Source organism: Hippoglossus hippoglossus, chromosome 13 (assembly GCF_009819705.1).
Source record: "Hippoglossus hippoglossus isolate fHipHip1 chromosome 13, fHipHip1.pri, whole genome shotgun sequence".
Taxonomy (NCBI): Eukaryota; Metazoa; Chordata; class Actinopteri; order Pleuronectiformes; family Pleuronectidae; genus Hippoglossus; species Hippoglossus hippoglossus.
The window spans coordinates 18,859,830-18,878,155 of NC_047163.1; the positions used below are offsets into that span (position 1 = coordinate 18,859,830).

The window sequence follows — 18,326 nt, forward strand, 5'->3', positions numbered from 1 at the left end:
ATCAATATTTGCATTCCAGGCTTCAAATATATGTTAATTATTTAACTTGGGAAGTTAAGGGAAACCGTGTCTACATGTACCTGACTGGTATAAAGTACAATTTTTACTTGTTACTTTACTTATAGTTTTTAACTTTTTGCCTTTCTAATAGCGTCTTTCTCTTGATTGTTCTGTTTCACAAATGTTGGTGTTAAAGACCTGGTTGCTTTGGGTGTATTACCATAAGTGCTCTGCTTAATGAAACATATTTTCTAGGGAGTTCTGATGCAGTCTTATCTGCAGTCTTATGTTTTTGTGTACTTCTATTCCTTCTTCACATCAATAACATCCCTAATAAACACTGTTTCAAACATAGCTGTTTTACAGTGAGGGTTGTATGAGCTGCTCTGGTAAACTCTTTATAGGAGCCCTTGATACAGCAACACCTAACTTTATAAAATCTATAATTTTTTTTCCCTCTTCTATCATTCACAACAGTACTCCTCTGTAATCTCCCATGTAGTTTGCAAATGATCACCAACACCGATGTTATGAAGAAGAATGCACCAATCAAAGACTCCCATATAGGTAAATGTATTACTCATTATTAACTCAACTCCTTTTGCTGAGGTTGCACAGTTTGGGTATTAATCAAAGCTGGAAGTCATAGGATTATCCAAACACTGTGGCACCTGTCACTGTCACTCCTCTTACTGGATTTGATGGAACTGAGGAGTTGTCTTTATTCTCAACAGTTTGACTTTATTAACAGGAAATGCAAAAATCCTCTGTTTTAGTTTGTTTCAGTATTTTCAACATTTAAAAAAAAAAATTCCTGATATTTCGACTTTATTCCCGATATTTAGCTTTGACTCTTTATTAGATTTTTTACTTTATCGTCTTTATTCTCAAAATGTTTTGTGTTCTAATCTCAACACTCGGACTTTTGGAAATGAAAGGTGCTTCCTCTAGAGGGCAGCAGCGGTCTCAGGCGGGGACATATCCTCGTGCTAGAAGAAGTCAGCCAGTGACGTCATCACGTTTGAGCATGCCTACTACGCTGGGACATAAACAAAGGCTGGACGTCGCGCTGCTGTAAACTCTTCTCTCTTCTCCTCCTATATGCGAACAATACCATAATATTGGGACGTGAGTTATTTCCGGAGACATGGACAACGCATTATTGATGCGAGTGAGTGTGTACACCGACCAAGGAGGGAGGAGATACATGGAAGATGTGACCGAGATCATAGTGGAGCCCGAGCCGGGGGAAGATGAGCCGACGTCGAGTGAGTCGGAGGAGAGCGGCGGGGGAGACTGTGCGGTCCACTCCCAGGCGGAGGTCGGACATCCACACCGGGCGGGAGAACCCCCGGAGCCCCCGCAGCTTTTACACGAAACCTCCGAACCCGAACGGACGGAAGAACCAGCGGACATATGTTCCCCGAGCACCCCGCCAGCTCAGCTCGGTCGCTCCCGCCGCTCCGTGGCGTTCTTCGCCGTGTTTGACGGTCACGGGGGTCGCGAGGCTGCGCAGTTTGCGCGAGACTATTTGTGGGACTTCATGAAGAAGCAGCGGGGCTTCTGGTCCGACTGTGACCGGGAGGTGTCGTCCGCTATACGCAAGGGATTTGTAGCCTGTCACCACGCGATGTGGAAGAAGCTGCGTAAGTTTACCGTCACTTTCCCAAGTTCTGACATATACATGTAACAGCTGCCGACACAGTGGTGTAGCCCACATGTACATCTCCCTGTGTTGATCAGCGCAGAGATGGATTCAAACCTGTACAACAGACTGTGGCCTTCACCCGCCAACTTTATACCAGAGGGTGGAGCGGGCTGCACAGCCAGCTTCCACCAAAACAGAGTTTAACAGCAAGTTTAAAGCTTCTCTTGTTTTGGTTGTGAAGGTCTGAAAACTGTCCAAGTGCCAATGGATTCAGTGTCCAGTTTGTCTTTTTACTGCTATACAAATACAGATATTCAATGGGAGCAGAGGTTTGAACAGTATAAGACACCGGAGCGAACAGCCAGTAGATTGTGTGTAATGTTGTTGTCATTCATTTGATCTGTTATTTGGACTTACTACACGTGTTATTACAGATTTGAAGAACCTGTTTAGTGTAGTAGCCAGGATGTGCTGTGCCTTACACGCAGCAGCAGTCTGTTCAGGTGTCAGCCTGGACGTGTCTGGACAAGTCAGCTGTTCTCCAGCTGCTGTAGACAGACACTGTGTGTGTGAGTGTGTGAGTGTGTGAGTGAGTGAGCCACATGTTTGACCTGATAACACTGGGCAGACCCCCTCCAGGTCAGACTGGGTCCAGTAAACTGACCTTAAGGCCACAGTGTTGATTTCAGTTCATATCAAATCATCTGTAAAGGAGATTAGCAATAGATAAACACAAAATCATTTGTCGGACCATGTTTCTTCTGCCTGACAGTTTGCTCTGTTGTCAAATATGTTGTTCAGTGTATTTGAGGGGAGTTAAAATTAAGAAGTTTATAAGCAGCAGATGTTTAAAGCTTAGTAAATATATTTGTCTGTCTTTCATTTTCTCAGCTGAATGGCCAAAGACACTCACAGGCCTTCCTAGCACATCAGGCACCACAGCCAGCGTAGTGGTTATCCGAGGAAATCGCATGTATGTGGCTCATGTTGGGGATTCGGCAGTGGTTCTAGGGATCCAGGATGACCCCTCACTTCCATTCATCAGAGCTGTGGAAGTGACACAAGACCACAAACCCGAGCTGCCCAGAGAGAGGGAGCGTATCGAAGGTCTGGGAGGGAGGTATGGACTCTGCACTTTCTCAATATTATTAGTCTTTCCTGATGTAGCCCACTTCAGGCTTTGTAAAGAACCAGTTTTCAGTCCAGCCTTCACATCATAGCCGAGAACATATAACTTTTATTCTCCGACAAATGCTGCTGTCACTAAAGCTGCTTTCAGACATGCAGTTCCTCTGTTCCTCTTTTTATTTACATTCTGGAACACTAATGGCTAAATATGCTAGTTTGAATAGTTTTTTATTTGATTTGCGGAAATCCTCTTACAGCATATTCATCCTCATGAGTCAACACCCCCCCACCCCACCCCCTGACTATAAAAAAGAAACAGCTGAAACCAAGGAATGTCTCTTTTTTATCATACCATACCCTAAAGGGCTTCATTCAACAATATCGTCTGAAGTGTTTTTCTTAAATGAGTTCTTGTTGATGTTGCTATAACATCATGACCATGTCTTCGTAAGTTGTTCTCCTCTTTAGGTAATGTCCTTGGGATAAAGGACATAAATAAAATAAAAGCAAATTTGCAAAAATACAAAATATGCACTGAAACCTCTGTCTTTTTTAAAGATAAAAATCATAAAATATCACGGTAATTTAAATCAGATACAAGTTTATAATTGAAGAAAACACAATAAATTATCTTACACAATCATGTCAGTAGTCAAGTGTTGGTAAGAGTGCTATTGAGTTTGTGTCGATCCTGGTCCTAATGTTCTTTATACTGTCTGTGGCATGTCTACTGGTAAGATGTTGTAGTGATAGGAATTGGTGGTTTGACAGTGTTTACAGAGGTGTTGGTAAACTCAACAGCTATATCATAAATGCAGGTTTACAGCTGTACAGCCAGTGGTTAGGCATTGCAATCTTCCCATGTACTGTGGATGAAACTTAATTCAGCTTCACTGAATAACATCAAAAGTTCCAAAGTTGGTAGATTTAATTCACGTGTGTCAGTTATCTGTATATAACAATAGGAGGTGCTACACATCAGCGGTGACTCAAATAAACAGCACAAAATAGCGGATCAGATATTTGTGATGACTTGTGTAATGTGCTTCTTTCAGTGCTCTTATATTTATGCTACTTGTATAACATTTATATATTAATCCGCTTTTCTGTTTGTTTTTTGCAGTGTGATCAAGAAATCAGGTGTGAACCGGGTCGTCTGGAAGAGGCCACGGCTAAGTCACAATGGCCCAGTCCGTCGTAGCACGGTCATTGACCAGATACCATTCTTGGCAGTAGCCCGAGCTCTAGGTAAGAAAAGCAGTCATTACAGTCATATTGGCAAATAGCTTGATAACAAGGCAGCACCACTGAATGACTGGAATAATGTTTTTTTTTTCTGAAGTGTTAAAACTGTCTCAGAAAATGATAAAACAATAAAACTCTCAATTTAATTAAAACCAGGTTTAAGAGCTATCACTTATCAGAGATGTAAGGTTACAATGGTCAGACTACATGCTCCTCGCGGTATCATGCACAGCTACAACGGAAAGACGATACCGGTCGTAATTATCTCTCCGGCATTATGCTGTTAAACTATATAATCTCGTTTGTTTTCTCTTTATTAATGTGTGTGTGTGTGTGTGCGCGCGCGTGTTGGTGTGTGTGTCAGTGCGAGAGAGAAAGAGTCATATCTTAAAAAACCCAGTTACCTTTTCCCTTTAAGTTCTGGGACTATCATACAGAAGCTACGTACTTCGATTATAGTAATCAACCACTTACAGTGATAAATATGACCCAGCATTTCTCCTTATACAACAGGTGATTTGTGGAGCTATGACTTCTACAGCGGGGAGTTTGTGGTTTCTCCGGAGCCAGACACCAGTGTGGTGACCCTCGACCCCAGAAAACACCGCTACATCATCCTGGGCAGTGACGGTCTGTGGAACATGGTGCCACCTCAAGAGGCCATCTCCATGTGTCAGAACAACAATGATGAGATGGTGAGTGTGATCTACAACTTTAGAATTGAAATGATAGCCTAGTCTGGAGTATTTAGACACCTTTCATCTGTCACATTTTGTTATATTGCAGCCTTATGTTAAAATAATTAGTAAAAATTCCCTCATCATTCTACTCTTAACTACTAGTGGAGTGCTGCAGTGATGGTTGTTTCTCCGACCTACACACAGAATCTCTTGAACTCAGCAGGACCATCATGTTCTTGGTCAAATCTCTTATTAAGTACCTTCTCCACTGATTGCTCAGTTTGACATAAACTTCTTCCATGTAAGAATCATGGAGGCTTCTGTGGCTAAATATATATTTTTGTAGCCTTCCTTAGTCTGAGCTCTGCAGCTTCTTCAACCTCATGTCTTTTATGCTCTGATCCATTGTCAGCTGTGAGGCCTCTTACAGACACGTGGTGTAAACAGAGTCCGAGTGACAGGTACACAGACTAGCGAGTGAAAGAAGAAAGGAATCTTCAGAGCAAAACACTAACTTAGAGATCTGTCGCCTATGTAATTATGAGAATTGTGGGTAGGTAGGTTACTATATTTGTACCCGTAGGTAGATTTGTTTTGCAGCCAAAAAAAGAGGAGGCATCCGTCCAAACACAATTCAAAATGATAACACACTGACAGAGAACAAGACCCATGACAAAAAGTGCAAAACTGCCTCGCTATCAATAGAAAATACGAGTGTCTGGTTCAATATGAAACTGTGATGGGACAAATTAAAATATGGCGGGCTGCCACAGACTAGATGATTAATGGTAACCACTGATCTCAGTTATGATCGAGAGAAATGGAAGGAACTTGAACAAAATGTTAAGTGTCACCGCCAAGTGTCTGAACCCTTATGACAATGTGAATTTAGTTTTTCCTTTTCAATAGATTAGCAAAAAGAATTTGAACTATTTTTTTCTGTTTGTCATTATGAGATATCGAGTGTAAACTGATGTGGTGGAAAATGTATTCAAATAAAATAAAATACTCTTTGAATGCACTGCCTTGTTTATGGTCTTTTGCAGGGTAAAGATTAGAGAAGACTGAAAGACCCTATAATGCTACTTGAAAAAACATTTAAACGAGTAACGCTCACCTAATACCAGACCATGTCTGTGTAATAACAGCCTTCTCTGCTTCAGGCACCGTGTGGGGTATCAAGTGCCCGGCAGCTTGTTAGCCATGCTCTTCTGCGGTGGCGCCAGAGGATGTTGCGCGCTGATAACACCAGTGCCATTGTAATCGACCTGCAGGAGCCTGGCACGTCCCAGGACACCCTGCACCTTGAGGAGGTGCTTCTCGACCTAGCCAAGGTGTCCCAGTGTCCTCCCCCCTCCGTATCTCGCGCTGACACCCCTCTTCTTCAGGTGAGGGCAAGACACACATCGAGAAGAGTGCAAAACAATATATGTACATCTGTCTGTATGCAATTGCTCAGACAACGAGGAAGTTTCTTATATTTTTGCATATTTGTCATTTGTGCTGCTGTTGCTCAATGCAAAAACTTTCCCATTATTCCAGTTGCTATAAATTATAATGCCTTTGGGCCAGGGACAGCAAGTGGATGAAGGTATTATGTTCTTGGCTGGTCCATCCTTTTGTCCCGTTCTTGTGGACATCATATCTCAAGAATCCCTTGAGAGAATTTATAATTTGGCACAAACGTTAATTTGGACTCTGATGAACTGATTAGACTTTGGTGGTCAAGGGTCACGGTGACCTCATGTTCTCGTGAACATGATATATAAGAAACACGCATTTAGAATTTCATTACGTCTGGCACGAGCTTTCACTGTGACCTGATTAGAATTTGGAGGTCCAGGTTCCTTTGACCTCGTAAAACACGTTTTTTTGCCTTGTGAATGTGTTATCTGAAGAACACCATAAGAGAATCTAACTACTAAAAATTGAATAAACAGGCGACCAGTGCTCTGTAGCAGTCAGTGGGGCGGGGCAGTTTGCCTTTAGGCTGTAGACTGAGTTGAACATGTCTTCTTCTACATCCTCAGATGAACTAAAGTACAACAGCGGTCAGTAACTGGGTCCAACTGGGCATAGTATTACCACAGGTCAAGTGAATAGCCCGTTCCAAACAGGCAGGTTTAGAATGGGCACTGCACTAGTCCTTCCAAATTTGGCACAAAAGTTCACTTAGACTCTTGGATTAACTGATTAGATTTGAGTGTTCAAAGGTCAAGGATACAATGGCCTCACTAATCAGGTTTTTGCTCCCTTGAACATAATATTTCAAATCTGCCTTTAGGGTCTTGCTGAATAGATTCCCTTAAATTCCTATTATTAATTATGAATTGTTACAAAGTCAACTGTCACATATTATCTGAATGTCTGTATGTAGACTGAAAATGAACTGGTATACAACCATAGGGTGGTAATTCTAGTTTTATGTTGTAAAATTGAATTGTGACCAACCCCAGTTAGAACTGAAGTTTATCATCCCTGTTTCTTCGTTTCTGTTCTGTTGCAGCGGACTCCAGAGGAAGACTCTCCCTCTGCCACATGTGAGCTCCTCCCTGCCCTGGAGCGACAGGATGGACTATCAGGAAACGGCAGCCTGTACCACATGAATCTGTCTGACCCGTTTACTCTGACTCCACTGTGTCCAAACAGTAGTACAGAGCTGCCTGGTCAGTCGAGTCCCACTGACAGGACAGCTGGCAGCAGGAAACCCAGCAGCAAAAGAACTAATGATAGATCATCAACAGGCCGTTCAGCAAAGAGAGCCCGGCGCAGGACTGCCTTCAGGCACCCCAAGGTCCGACACAACACAGGAAAGAAACAAAAAGAGTCCAATAATGTCTCCCCCATTCTCCAACAGCATAACAAGACAACAGTGTGTGTGTACTGAAATATGGTGTAATGCTTGAGTCCAGGACTCACCTCCTAACCTTACATCATGTTAAGTTGGAGCCAGGTTCCGTTTGACTGGGGTAAACATGGGTTTGATCTTCTATGTGCCCTGGGTCTCAGGTCCAAGGGTTCAGGTGGACATGTGAAGATGCTCACATCAAATTTAGCCTTGATGACAGGGATGGGGTGATGGGGACTGGACTAAGACTCTTCTTTGGTGACTTACATCCGGGCCACACTGGGTGTGTGTGGGATACGTGACAGCTGCATCATGTTTTTTGTTCACACAGGGAGCGGGGATCTCCTACTTAAAAGTAGCCTATTTACTCAACTTGATGCTAAGACTAAGACCAAGCCGTGCATCTTTCGGTCCTAAAAAATAGAAGCTTGTTAAAATAAATGAATGGATTCAGTCAACAGAAATGCTGGAATGCTTTTACTTCAAACAGGTACAGGTAGTGTTGCAAATATTTACGTTTGTGACATATTCGACAGATAATCCGCGATACCCACGCACCGCTCACACATCCAGTGTGGTCAGAGTGCGCGATTCTGGACTTGACTCAGAATCAAAGTTTTGTGACTCAACTACAAACACACACACACACACACACACACACACACACGCACACACACACACACACACACACACACACACACACACACACACACACACACACACACACACACACACACACACACACACAGCCTGCACTCCACTGCCCCTTGTCTCCTGTGGCATTTCTGTCGCTCATGTTTGCAGTTCTTCCAAACTTTCTCTTCAGGTTATGGAAAGACTTGTCTTGCTCAATATCATTGTGTGTTGTTGTTTTAAAATTCTTGAAACAGAAATCTTGATTAAATGTCTGACTTCCCCTCGGTCTGCAAACAATAAGAAGAAGTAAAGTCTGACAAATGATGCTGGTGTAAATATTATGCATTTTATAGTTGACTTTTGAGAAGTAAGGATAACTTCATTGAAAACAAAAATATATATATTTTTTATACATTGTTTTATTGTAGAATTATCAAACTTGAAAATCCCTTTTAGATGAGCTCCACCACAGCATTCATCTGCTCTCCTCACAACTTCCAGATACCAGTGTGTACACCCAATGTTTGAGCTTATTTCTCTATGTTTATTATCATTATCATTTTATTTAATCACTGGAGATTTGTCTTGAATATGAAGGTGCTGCTACATCCACAAACCAGTAGGCTACTACATTGTGTATATTGACAGATAAATATATATATATATATATAATAAGTGTTGGTGGCATGTTCTTTTGTTTGAGAGTACACTTTTGAAGTAACACATCTGCCTTTGTGAATTTTTTTAAATTGCACAATAGCATCTTAAGGGATGAAAGCATTCCCGCAGTCATTGTTGTAATTTGTAATTAAGAAGTGCAGTTGATTTAGTGGTGTCTACTCCTCCCCTGAGCCTGCTCCACACATTCATGTATCAGGGAGAGATTTTCTGTGTTTCCAAGAATGTCTTTCAACATCTGCCCACTGTGCTGGATCTGTCTCTACAGTTTGGAATTTCCCCCTCTCTGTTTGCTGAACGACACCAGTGTAGAGGGACCAACATAAAACATGTTGTTTACAATCGGTATTTATGATTATTTGGTGCTGGCAGATTTCCAGTGTGGCTGCGTTTGAGCTATCAGCGATGTCCTGTCTGTCGCCCATACAATTGCAATAAGTGATGAATAAGCATGTTGAAAGTTGGTCCCGACACACTGGACTGTCTCACATCACCAGTGGAACCTGCCATCTTATTTCATCTCGTTTGCTCCAAGGTTTTGGTTTTGTTTCGCTGAGGCTGCCTGAGAGGTTTCTATAGATACATCCTCCCTGCACAAGCCCTCCCTCCCTCCCATAGCTGTGGTGGTATTGTTACTGATGAATGCACAAGGTTCATTAAATACACGGAGTAAATACACTCTGCATGGACTAAGAGAATAGTTTTGCACTATTATGGTGACGTAATTGTTTTTATGAAGGGTTTCTTTTTCCTTAGAAAATGATGTAGCCAAAATTGTATGACAAGACTGGAGTCTAAATTGAGAATGTCTCAGGACAAATAATCAAATAATTTTTGACTAAAGTGGAACAGAATCCTTGTCGGGATGAGTGTGATGACTTTGCAGAACATAGCATTGTCCTCTTTTGCCTCTGATGGTTAAATATAAGAATAAGAAGTCTTTTATTATGTTTTGGCACATGACCTACGTCCATGATTTCTATTTATTGCAAGAGAATAAAAATCATTACACAGACAAGACAGACGTCACAATCTTTGTAAAACCTTGTTACATTATGATGTATTTACATTGAGAACAGGACTTTGTAGCATCATGGATTTGGTTCAAGAATGTTTTGCAAAATTGAGTGACGATATGGAAGGAATGATGATGGTCATTAGTGATGTGTTCTTGTTGCAAATACAGTGTCTTATTTCATTTGGGATCCCTCTATTGTTTTTATATACTATCATAAATTGTAGTCTACTCATTTATTTAGACAGACCCGGTTCAAATGGCTGAACTAACAGCAGAAAAGTGCATGAGTACAGTGCAAAAAAACTTTTGTTTCGCACAAACCTCACGGCCCAACCCATCCCCCACCTCAGTATGTATATTTATATACATGTGCACATAGATGTTTACATCAATACATGGTGTAATTCATATGATATCATCACAGTATTAGAGTATTTTCCCTAAAATGTGAGATGTTATATTGACTTTTTTGTTTGTTGTTATTTTAGAACATTGATTCATACTGTTGTAGTTCAACACAAAACAATCGTTTAAATCGTTTAAACTTTAAATTTGTTTAATAATTGTAAAAGCTATGTAATACCTTCAAGTGGGATTCTTTAATTTGTTTGAAATTAATCTTTCTGGATCAAACCAGATTTCCTCAGCTTGAAAAATTTGAATGAGAAAAGAGAGTTGACTTCGGAAAATAACTCTCATCTGAAGTCAGTGTTTTCCTGATATGATGGTTGTTACTCATACAGTCTTCTCCACCAATTAAGAGCTTTTAAATGTCACCATTCAAAGGGCCATATAACAGTCCACTTAAGATCAGAAACAAACACTTTGGTGATATACTTTTTCTAGTACTGTTATGTTTCTTTGGAGAAATGTTCAGGCCCATATTCTGAATGAAGTCCTTGTATCTCCTCTTTCACCTGTGTTTACATAATTGGCAATTAAATCACCTTGGCTTTTATTATGACTTTTTATGTTCTCATCTGCTTTGGGTAGATCATGTGCCTTCATTTTTGAATATCAAATGAATTTTGGATTATCTGATACCTAGAACATATCAGTTACAAGTTACTCAATAAAACACAATAACCATTTTTCTCATCACTGCTCCCTGAGGTATTTCCTCTAGGATTCCACAGCAGGGAAGGCCCAGGTACTGAGAACAGTGATGGCGGCCCTGGTTAGGTTCAGTGTACAACATGACAGTGAGCCATGATGTCAAACTGCAGCAGCTGAATGGAAAGTCTTGATATTATTTACACTGCTGTGATATGTCAACATGTCGGCTGGGATCAATCGGTTAGCGGGATCAAACAAACTGGAGACAAATGTCTACATTGGACTGACTCATAAAAACATCAGCATGTTCCTTTAAGGGCTGATGTTTACTTCCGCTACACTACTTCCGTAAAGTCAAGTTGTGGTTGTCACACCAAGCTTAAACATCTAAACGTAATAATCGCTACTTACCATCGGTGTTGGTGATGTTCTGAACCCAGGGACTACTTCCTGTGAAAGACTACACTCATCCAAAGGATTTTCATAGAGGACATACAGCGACATGTTCTGCGATGTCTCACAAAAGGGGTTTTGTTTTGAAAGCAACTGCAGGAAGTCCCACTGCTCTCACTTCCTGTCAAGCGTATTCCTGTGAATTTGGGGAGCGGGAAAGATAATGGGTGGAGCAGTGGACTGACACGGCTCGTGGTTAATCCTGAGAGAACGTGTGTTTGTGTACAGTGGCAGCAGTTTAAGATGGATGTCAACAGTAGTTAAAGTAAAGCAGGGGAAAATAAGCTAACGAGTGACTGCCTCTGTCGAACCTCAGGTAGGTGACAAGGTGACAACAGCAGCGGACACGACCGACAGTGACATGTGTTCAACTTCAAGTTTGTGATTTAAATCTTAACCACATTAGCTCGAGAGTCAATGGATTATTAACCGGGGCTTTGCTAACAGCGTGTGTCCGGATGCTAGGAGGCTAATACCAGGTTTATCAGACATGTTTCCTGCTTGTTCAGACACATCAGTGTGACGCAGAGAAACATGGCGAAGTCCCCAGTGGAGTACACCATTGGAGGGGTGAAGATCCACTTCCCCTGCAAGGCCTATCCGTCCCAGCTGGCCATGATGAATTCAGTGAGTAGCACCCTCACCACTAACCTGTGCATCTTCTAATTCAGAGATATGCATTGGATTTTCATTCAAGTTGTAGTGTGTTTTATATTTGTTCAGTTGAACTGAAGTTAGGAAGTGATGTGACATGATTTTCACCTCTTGTTATTCAGGCTTTTTGTGCAGTGTGTGTAAGTGAACTGGCCCATTGGTGATTATTTCAGCCCTTTATTATAATACACAGTCAAACCAATAGGACAGTTGGCTCTCAGCAGTTCTACTTCAGCTGTGTCTGGGTCTGTGCTGGACTCAGTGTTTACACTATCTTGACAAATCCAACATAGTTTGTTCTTTCAGTTCCAAATCTCCCGCTTCTATTTGGGCAAACTAAGCATTGTAGGACACTGCAACAGCTATCGACTCAGAACCGGTTCACACTTGTGCCCCTGGCTGTTAAGTGTTTTTCATTCTAAATGTTCAACTACAGGTGGAAGCCCAATTCTGTCACTGATGGAAAAAAGGTCCCGTGCATTTTAATGACAAATCTTCTCAAAATAATCACGTAATTTATCATATTTGGATACTGAAGCATTATTTAAAGAGAGTATCACATCTTCTCAAAATAATGACTTAAATATATGACAATGTATTTATTGATGATATGAATCCATAAAATCATGAGTATCTATCTCTCTTTTTTTATTATTATTAGTGAAATAAGGTGACAAAGCAAGACAAGGTGACAGAGTGGCAGTGGATTACACATATAGATAAACATAAAAGACAGAGCAGTTACAGTTTATGAATGGTGTGAGACAAAAAAGGGGCATGCTTAAAAGCGTCTGATCCAATAAGACTGAATTAAACCAGTATTTGTGGGTTGTTTGTGCGTGTTTGTCTGCTTGCAAAGCCAAGAGAGAATGGTATGCATGAGGAGTGAGGTCAGACCAGGCCAGGAGAGATGGGTGGAACGATCCCCCACCCCCAACAGCTGATTGGCAGGGCGAGACAGTCAGCATGGGGACACCTTTTGATTTTTAATTTATTTTTCTATTTCAGGGGAGTGTTAGCTTTGAGCTGCACCCAGACCCAGGGGAGGGTGCTAGCCCATTGCGTGTTGTGTGTCTTTCCTCTTTGGACCATTCTCAGACTGCACAGAGATTTGTACGGGTGGAACCGGGGAAGAGAAGCTTAGAAATGTTTCGGGGGCATTTTAAAAGCAAACAAAAGAATCTTCTACGGAATCCTGTACTTCACTGGGAGCCAGTGTAGAGATGCAAGTACAGGTGAGATTGTCTGAGGGCTAAACAGGGATGACTGGCTAACTTTGGAAAAGAGGGCGTTGTAATAATCCAGTTGGTATGTGATGAAGGTATCTTCAGGTTGTTGAGAAAGGAAGGGTTTAAGTTTAGCAATATTTCTTAGTTGAAAGTAACAGCCTATAACAACAGTGCTATGTTAAATGTCAACACAGGGTCAAAGGTGACACCAAGATTTTTAACTTGTATGTAAGTTAGGTGTGAGGGGCCCTAAATTATTCTCTATACCCCGGATGGGGAGATGGGGTCCAAACAAGACCACATCTGTTTTAATGTGGTTTAACTGAGGACAGTCTTTTGCCATCCAGGCTTTTCTTCCTGGAGTCATGTCAAGAAGAGACTTAACTGTATCACTGGGCTCTGGAGGGAGATAAAGCTGAGTGATGACATAATGCAATAACACCTCTGCGTTTGAGTCTAATGTGCTAGAGCTTCTCAAGTTTAAGCTGAGCCTCAGCTCTTTAATGATTTATCAACTGTTTTATTAGTTTGCCACAATATATGACCAAAACTTACTATTCATAGAGTTGTGGAACTGGTTGTTGTTGATATGGATTGATTGCCTATTTGTGCTTTGAACTGTGTTGTCTTTGCATGGAGAAGGTGCACAGAGGGAAACAAACTAGTCGCACCTTAAATTGTGGTATATTATATAAAGATTTAGCACTTATTGATTGTTTTAACTGACTGTGTAAATGTGTGTATCTTGTCTGCAGATCGTCCGAGGACTGAACTATGGGCAACACTGTTTGCTGGAGAGTCCCACAGGAAGTGGAAAAAGCTTAGCCTTGCTCTGCTCTGCTCTGGCCTGGCAGCAGGCTCAGTTTGGTAAGCCTGAGAGAAGATAGGTCTTAATATCCTCAAAGAAAATGAAAAAGCTTTTAAGTTGAAAATCATTTACACAGTTTTTCACTTCCCTCTTTTCTTTCTTCATAAATTGCTTCATATAAACTTGCGTTGTTTGTTTCCAATATCTATATAAGGATACTGTGCATTTGTAATAACATGGTGTACATTCATTTAGCTGACGCTTTTATCCAAAGCCATACTTCAGTAGCATGTCCGTTACTGAGTGTATATATATTTCTTTTTCAGAACAGATTTCTATTAAACTTGGTGGAAGGGTAGGACATGGGGCAAAAATATTTTTCATAATTTCTCGGGTATTAATTGATGGATCTTAATGGAAGAAATGGCCTATTTAGGGAACTGATATCTATAAGTGTGTACAACTTAAGGAGACTGTTGGGCCTTTGCGGAGGTATGCACATTACTGAGCGCCATTCTAGTTTTATTAATTTTATAGCTGTTAAACAGTGAAGCTCTTGCACAACTGAGTCACATGCAAGTCTTTTTCCTACTTTACACTGTGTTCGGACTTAGAAAATAAAGCGGTTGTGTTGAAGTTGACAAGCTGTGTAAGCCTACTCCCCCTCCTTCAAACAAAAGTGGTCAGGAACAAGTTAGTCACTAAAAATCTGACTGAGCAGCAGAGATGAGTTTGGCGTTGATATCAATAATACGTTATCAATTCACATTCGTACACCATATACAGACTCGGTGTCACTGTTATAACTGTCTTCCATTGTGTGTTGACAGCTAAACTGCACGAAGGTGGAAACCCAGTGGACGTTAAGAACCAGTCCGATAAAAGCCCTGACGCCTGTAAGAAGCCGGATGTCAGCACATGCTGCCAGTGTGTGTGCCACAGCAAAGCTAAACTGGTGTCGGCCACAGTAGAAGTCAAACCTGCTGTTGTGGACCTCACTGTGTCACCACTTAAAGATCAAAGCATTGCACTGCAGCTGCCCCCCACACCTGCACATTGTAAGTCTCTTTCTGTCCCACTTTTGTCTGCTGTACCATTTGGACATGTTCATCCCAAATACATCTTCCTCAACCTGTCTTCACTTTGGATTTCCACTGAGTAGAAAAAAGTAAACAGTGGGAATAAATATTCTTAATAGACAGTGAGAGGTTAGTCCAGTGGACTCCCAGTATTTGATCTTTTTTTCTCTCGACTGTTTTTTTCTGTCATTCAACCAAAGTAGGTATTGTCAGTCCCGGAACTTAAGCATTGTATGTCTGTTGGTCCTCAGTTTAACCGTCAAATCAGACACACAGAAAAATGTAATGTTTGTTGGTAAAAGGAATGTTTTTGTTGGGTGTAAATCTCCTCATGAAACATTTAGTTATATGGATACAATCCTCTGTAATGATGTGTGTAGTTATATATTGCACTATTGCCATATGTTGTGATGAAGCAACATCTCTGGAAATTGTGTTCAGAAACATTCAGATAAAATAACTGGAGATGGGAACGTCTGTTTTAGCGAATCCAGGGAATCACACCAGTGAGTTTACTTCAACACATTGCTGCAATAATCCTGTTAATCAAATATAGTGATCCTATAAATGGAAAATGCAATCACATATTAAAGTCATAGCTGTCACAGGAGGAACCATGTGTAATTCTGTGTGGGTTCTCAAGTGATTACAGACAAGAAAAATGCAGCCACTGGTTCTTCCACACTCCCAGCTTTGTTAACATTGTTGAGTCAGTTCAGTGGAATCTCAAATATCAAGTTTGATGAATCATTCAATGAATCATTACACCAGTACTCACAAGTACCACATTTTCTAATTGCATAAAGTCACTGTATATTTACAGGTTAGTATAACAATTAGCTTATGTTTCAAAAAAAGTATTTCACTGCTTAAAATATTTTGAGATTTTGAAAGTTACTTTGTACCTGAAGTGTTTAGTATTATGTCATCAGAATTAACAGCAGACCTGACTTGACCTTTTCTACACAAATAAGATTTAAGCCATTTGCGCACATGCTAATTTCTGTTACTGTATATGTTCCAAACATTTTTATATTGTTATAGTGCTGTCACCAAAGGAGCCACAGCCCAAGAAACAATCCATAGCCTCCCGCCTGTCTGAGAAGTTCCAGTCTTCCCTGAGCTCTGACTGCAACAAAGACGATGACTTCCAGCCAGACAGGAAACGCATTCGGGATGCTGAGCAAGAGGTAATCATCGATGCTTCGTACATACCTTTTGTAAATTTTTACAGAATTCACTTTGATATATGTTGAGGATATATGTATGTACTCTCTGCCTCGTGGTGTCAAATAAAGAAAAGTAATATCTGTAGTAGTTTGATAAAATTGTATTGATGATATTTCGCAGTAGAGTACTGTCACAATGTGTTGGTCACCATTACAATGTTACCGAGATATAGGTGAGTCAAGATGCAATGCACAATATTACTGCCAGACAATGACATACAGTAAATTCATATATGTGCATATGTATTTAATAAACATGCCTGAACTGTCTAACGGCACAAATATTCATTAGGACTTGATTATGAACTAATTATATTTCAATGGTCAAAGATCAAGGTCGTTGTGACTTCACAAATCACAGATGAAATAAGGAAATTATGATATTTTATATCCAAGAGGTTGAAGGACAACTTAACTGTGGCATCACAGTGACTAAAGTCACTAAGTACATTTAAACAAGACTGGTCTGTACTGGTTGTAATGTACATGTTGAGTAATGTGTAGTTCATTAATGTAAAGTGTCTTCAGAGCCGGAAGAGGAAGCGCCTGGAGAGGGGAGTGATCTTCATAGATGATGAGCCGGAGCAAGAAAACCAGCCTCCGGGGCCGAGTTGGGCCACACAGCCACACAGCCCCCTGACCGGTTTACCCTCATCATGCAGCGTGAGTATACTCCAGACAGAAATGCACTCTTACACCAGTCATAGGTTTACTGCCACATGGGGGCAGTAATGTCCATGTATTAGATTTTTTTCTTAAATATAAGCGGGTCACTGTGGACCAACCTTGATAATGCTGATGTGATACAGTTTAAAAGATTGAAAATATGGGCTGTATCAAAATATATGGGCATGGTGCACCTACATTCCAGACTCCATCTAGCAGGAACACATGATCCTAGACTAAGTAACCAAATAAGAGTAATTTAGTTAAGAAATACTAAAATATTAATGGAACATATAAATGGACACCATCTTCGATATAAAATATTATTGACAAATCAAATTACTGAATAAACCTTAAAAAGCAAGTGTAAATAATTGTGTTCATAAGTGAGTCTCAGTAAGCTGTTCATCTCAGCCAGCATGCACAACATCAAGGCACTAACATGGAACATGGGCACATTGTTAATGTAAAGTAATTACACTTGGGCTTGTCCTGCAGTGAAATGTCCAAAAGTCTGCTCTGAAAAAGTTCCTCTGTCTCCACTATCAAGACATTTAAATTGAACAAAGCCGTTATTATTATTTGTGTTTTTGCTGCTATAAGATGTTAAAATGCCCATTGTGAAAAAGTCTGCTGCACCCTATCACTCACCATGTCAGCAATATGGTCAGAATCATCATTCATTGTCACCACTGGGTGGCGCTACGCTCCACGAAACGAATCAAGGCTGTGGTTGAAGTTTAAAACATGTAAAGGCTGGAAATATAAGAAATTTGAACATTCATTTTCTACAAACAGGTTCTTGTTTGAACAGAATACCAAGATTATAAATACATTGTTAATATAAACAGTGTACTTTGCTTTATCACATTAAGAAACAGTAAACCAGTCTGTGTTTATCCACACAGCTTTTACAATTTGATTTGAGTGGACCAGTTGTGATGATGTTTATTTCTTTCATATCTGAAAATTATTCATTGGCATCTTTTTCAAGACTGACTATCATATATAATCTTAAAAATGTTTTAAACACTTAATGAGTTATCAAAATAGGTGCTGATATGTTTTTTACTGTTGATCCATTAATCAAATTAACAATAAGTTGTTTCATCTCTTGATTTATTGCAGCACTGCTGTATTGTAATCTAGAATGTACCTTTTACTAGCTGGAGATCATTAACTTACTGCTGAAAGTATCTTGAAGGCTCAAATTCTTGAAAGGTCTCAGGAAAATGTTGATGATTTGGTAGAACAATCATGATGAATCATTT

The 18,326-nt window shown here is 40.4% G+C and overlaps 2 protein-coding genes across 2 annotated transcripts in view; both read left to right on the forward strand.

Moving 5' to 3' along the window:
• The first annotated feature begins 997 nt into the window (after positions 1-997).
• Positions 998-7,888, forward strand: ppm1da (protein phosphatase, Mg2+/Mn2+ dependent, 1Da). Its single transcript, XM_034605318.1, has 6 exons — positions 998-1,646; positions 2,540-2,768; positions 3,900-4,024; positions 4,535-4,716; positions 5,865-6,089; positions 7,208-7,888. The coding sequence occupies exons 1-6, from the start codon at positions 1,148-1,150 to the stop codon at positions 7,586-7,588; spliced, it is 1,641 nt and encodes a 546-aa protein (XP_034461209.1). The 5' UTR covers positions 998-1,147; the 3' UTR covers positions 7,589-7,888.
• Positions 7,889-11,332: 3,444 nt separating this feature from the next.
• brip1 (BRCA1 interacting protein C-terminal helicase 1) overlaps positions 11,333-18,326 on the forward strand; it is a 39,813-nt gene continuing 32,819 nt past the window's right edge. Inside the window, 6 exon segments of the mRNA XM_034605293.1 lie at positions 11,333-11,706; positions 11,900-12,017; positions 14,029-14,140; positions 14,912-15,139; positions 16,205-16,350; positions 16,918-17,052. Of these exon segments, the coding sequence (XP_034461184.1) occupies positions 11,925-12,017; positions 14,029-14,140; positions 14,912-15,139; positions 16,205-16,350; positions 16,918-17,052 (714 nt within the window). The 5' untranslated portion in view covers positions 11,333-11,706; positions 11,900-11,924.

What these genes read in the sequence shown, in the direction of transcription:
- ppm1da (XM_034605318.1), top strand. Translation starts at nt 1,148, where the DNA reads ATGGACAACGCATTATTGATGCGAGTGAGTGTGTACACCGACCAAGGA. An exon ending in GGCAGTAGCCCGAGCTCTAG is followed by an intron (nt 4,025 to 4,534) that starts GTAAGAAAAGCA and finishes CTTATACAACAG; the next exon opens with GTGATTTGTGGAGCTATGAC. An exon ending in CTGACACCCCTCTTCTTCAG is followed by an intron (nt 6,090 to 7,207) that starts GTGAGGGCAAGA and finishes GTTCTGTTGCAG; the next exon opens with CGGACTCCAGAGGAAGACTC.